At 33.2% G+C, this 3,761-nt stretch overlaps 1 protein-coding gene and 1 long non-coding RNA gene across 2 annotated transcripts; one reads left to right on the forward strand and one right to left on the reverse strand.

The window, feature by feature from the left end:
• Positions 1-1,810: 1,810 nt before the first annotated feature.
• LOC132708464 (uncharacterized) lies at positions 1,811-2,227 on the reverse strand. Its single transcript, XR_009619957.1, has 3 exons — positions 2,105-2,227; positions 1,981-2,044; positions 1,811-1,923 (listed from the first exon to the last, which is right to left on the reverse strand). It is a non-coding gene; the product is annotated as an uncharacterized LOC132708464 (long non-coding RNA).
• A 335-nt stretch (positions 2,228-2,562) lies between these two features.
• LOC132708463 (uncharacterized) lies at positions 2,563-3,715 on the forward strand. Its single transcript, XM_060680806.1, has 2 exons — positions 2,563-2,702; positions 3,363-3,715. The coding sequence occupies exons 1-2, from the start codon at positions 2,657-2,659 to the stop codon at positions 3,713-3,715; spliced, it is 399 nt and encodes a 132-aa protein (XP_060536789.1). The 5' UTR covers positions 2,563-2,656.
• Positions 3,716-3,761: the final 46 nt, after the last annotated feature.

Below are 3,761 nucleotides of genomic sequence, written 5' to 3' on the forward strand. Positions count from 1 at the left end.
TCCTCCACGAACCAATCAATACAATCTAGACCACGATAACTTTTGAAAAATGATATTGAATCATCATAAGAACATTTAAAGTAATATGCAGCACTGTAAGCTTCGTGCTTTTGGTATTTCGAGGTTTTATCTGAAATTTTCAAATTTACTTTTCTCAATTGACTCTCAAAATCGGCGTAAATTACAAACGGAGTCCTTTGTTTATATATATGGTTTCGAAATTCAACGTAATCATATTTGGGAAAAGACACTTTATACTCATTGAAACTGGAACATATTGTTTCATGGTCATGTAGACGAGTTTCGTTATTGAAATAATTCAAACACCTATCGCAAATGTATTTCTTGTGATTATATTTACTGAGCTGTGAGGAAACTAATCGAGACAAATTTTTAATGTAACAATAGTGATATTTTATTTCTTCATAATCATTATCTTGCGGATCAGGATCAAAATCATTAACTTTTGGATAATATTTATTTTGTATTAACAACAAATTTGAATGTTTTTCGCGTTTTTCTTTTGTTAATCGTGCAGGTAACACGGAATAAAAACTAGTTTTTTCATTTTTATTAAGCTCTAAGATATAAACATTGATGGAAATATCATTGTCTTTTTCAAATTTGCTTATTTTATTCATTTCCATAGGTGTTTGTAAATTTTCAGTTTTCAAAACACTTTTGTAGTATGGATATGAAGAGGGTAAATACTGACGAAAACGTGCTGGAAAGAGTCCGCATACAACTGACCAATAAAAACACGCTTGATCGTCATTTCTAATGTTAATACAAGCCCTTTTATTCGCAATTTCTTTAGGCAACTCAACGAAGGATGACCCGTTACCCATTTCAAATTTATTAATGTTAATCTCTAAATAAATAATATTATTTAAAGCCCACCCGGAATCACGTTCCTGAAACTCTGACATTTGATTTAAAATTTTATCTTGCACATTTTCAACAAACCAATCATTCAATTCTGTTCCTAAATCAACTACAGCATTTCCGGTACTCAGATATTTAACATCAACTTCGCCTTGGACATCATTTTTTGCCTTAATAAATTCACCGCAAAATGTGGTATTTACTTTCAGCAATAAAAATTTCTTTAAAATTTGACTAATTTTTTGTTGAAATATTGGACGAGAATCGTTTAAAAATTGAATTAAATCTTTATGAAGTAAATTAATTATGACACCAGTCTGAACTCTTCCCTGGAAACACGACGCTACCGATTCCCATACAACCATTTCATTTGTGTTTGTCTCGCGGCTACTACTTTGTAATCCCAATCCAAAATGCTTATGTTGATAATTAAGAATAATTTTTTCTAATAGCTTTCAGATGTTGAATTGTAGTTTGTAATTTTCTTTTTAACCCAATAGATAAATCCTTTTCGTTAGAAACGATTTGGTTGCAAGATTCAATATTTTTATTTAGTCTCCTAAGCCACACATCACTATCTCTAAGAGTGAACTTGTCGGAAATATGCTTTTTTAATTTTTGTAAGGTTAAAATTAAGATTTGCGCTCTATGAATGATCTGCTTTACGCGCATCGTGGTTTATTAAATATATAACAGTAAATAAGACTTACCCTGTATAATATGTTGATTAATTTTGAATTATTTTGAATTTCTTTAAAGAGTTGGGCTTTCCAATATCTTTGGATCCCTCGTAGACCAGTTTGTACTGCCCCGACGCAAAGTGTTCTAGTCTCGGACGGAAAGCTTCTGTCACGCGAGTAGGAAGAAATACTACGGAATTTTCTAATTGCAGCAACACGGAATTGCCAAATTTTGTATTAACAATTTGGCTCTAGTAATTTTAAACGGAACGCCTATCGGCAATTCATGCAGTTTGACAATCGGCTGCTCAAAATCACCTTCTGCAAGACAGGTTTGATTCAGTTGACTTAAGTCCATCTATAAATTATTATTAATTATTTTATCTCAAAATTAAAAAAATAAAAAAAAACTTACGCTTAAGATTGCTGCTATTCTATTTGCGGTTACGGGTTGAGAGTACTAAGATGATCTTTAGGACCTTTATAAAATAATAACAAATGTTAAAGAATTAAAATAAGACAATAAAAAAGGTACTTACTGCTTTTTTGTACGAACACCAAACCACTAAGTTAGCTTCCACGTTGCACGAATAATACCAAAAACAACTACTGACAAAACAGAGAAAAATGAGATGTATTTATACGGTGCGAGAATACTTTCTAAAAGTTAACAAACGAAGACACCTCCACATGCGTTGCAACAAATTTTTCCCATTACGTTAATCCCACGGAGCAAATATAAAGGGGGCAATTAATTATTATTCTCAACAAGCAAAACAACTTGACATTTAGACTCGGCGCGTTTTGAAATTCCACATCCCATACGGAGATTGTAAAAAATGAAAGCAAGTTGGCCTTGATCTTTTGCGGCAACATACGTTCGTCCAACGTCCGAAACGGTTGCGTTCCCGTGTGAAAGCGTGTTGACCTTGAGACTCCTACCTGCACGGTTGTCTGGCGACAACATCGCGTCTATTCAAATCGGCGTTGGTGCTTGTGGGTAGAAGACCTTTCGACTTTTAATTCAACCATGGAAGGGAGTGCATGTGTATAAATACGTTGCATGTGTATTATAGACTATATTCAGTGCAATGAATACAGAAGTGCGATGTCCATTTCCCTACGACCCTACAACTGGTAAGTTTTATATTTTAATTACCTTTATACAGTGCGCGTCTTTTCTTGTGGGTTTCAGTTTGGGTTATCACTTTTTTGGTTAGTTTCTACCTGTTTTTAAAATATGATACTCATCTTTTTTACGTTGCATAATAACCGATTTAAATTGAGTGTTTTTAATAGCTTTTAAATGACAGTGAATGGAAAAGGGAATTTTGGCTTTTAAAAAATAAACAATTTTTAAATTTGTTTCAAAAATGTTTTATTTTTTGTACTAAAAAATTGCAGTTTGCCTTTTTGACAATAATAATCGAATTAAATTGAGCGTTTTTAATATCTTTTAAATGACAGTGAATAGGGAATTTTGGCTTTTAAAAAATAAACAATTTTTAAAATTACTGAAAGTTTTGTTTCAAAAATGTGCGTTTTATGGGGAAAACGCGAAATATATACATATTTTTGTTTATTTTTTGTACTAAAAAATTGCAGTTTGCCCTTTTGACAATAATACACTTACATTTAAATGACAGTGAATTGAAACGTGAATTTTAGTATGCGCGTATAACTTAAAAAACAATTTTTAAAATTATTTGATAACCCCCCTTTTTGGAAGTTTTGTTTAAAAAAAAAAAATGTGTGTTTTATAGGAAACGCTACATATCATACTTTGTTTTGTTCTAGAAAAAATCGCGGTTTGTCCGTATAACAAGTCGCATATTATGTTGGCGCATCGCTTAGGGCGTCACATATTCAAATCACACAAAGAGTACCGGGGGTTAGAATTCCCGGTACGACATGAAACGACAAGGGAACATCACCAGCAGCAGGAGCAACCCGGTGGATCAAAAGAAACAAAGGAGCAGCAGGAGTACCCGGGTGGGTGGTCGACGGAGTGGGACGGCGAGGAGTGCACTTCGTATTTAGATTTCCTCCGGGAACGGGAAGAAGAACAACGCAAGGAACAGGAACAATGGGATGGTCGACTGAATCGACATAAAAAGAAGAAGAAACTCCTCGCCAGACCAATTTTATAAATAAAATAAAATGTATTAAAATTCAAGTTTATTTAATTATCCTCCC

The sequence above is a fragment of the Cylas formicarius genome, unplaced genomic scaffold (assembly GCF_029955315.1).
Source record: "Cylas formicarius isolate icCylForm1 unplaced genomic scaffold, icCylForm1.1 PGA_scaffold_114__1_contigs__length_34367, whole genome shotgun sequence".
Lineage (NCBI taxonomy): Eukaryota > Metazoa > Arthropoda > Insecta > Coleoptera > Brentidae > Cylas > Cylas formicarius.

Excerpts from the sequence above, each read along its gene's own strand:
- LOC132708463 (XM_060680806.1), top strand. The coding sequence starts at position 2,657 with ATGAATACAGAAGTGCGATGTCCATTTCCCTACGACCCTACAACTG. Across the intron at positions 2,703-3,362 it reads TCCCTACGACCCTACAACTG|AAAAAATCGCGGTTTGTCCG; the intron begins GTAAGTTTTATA and ends GTTTTGTTCTAG.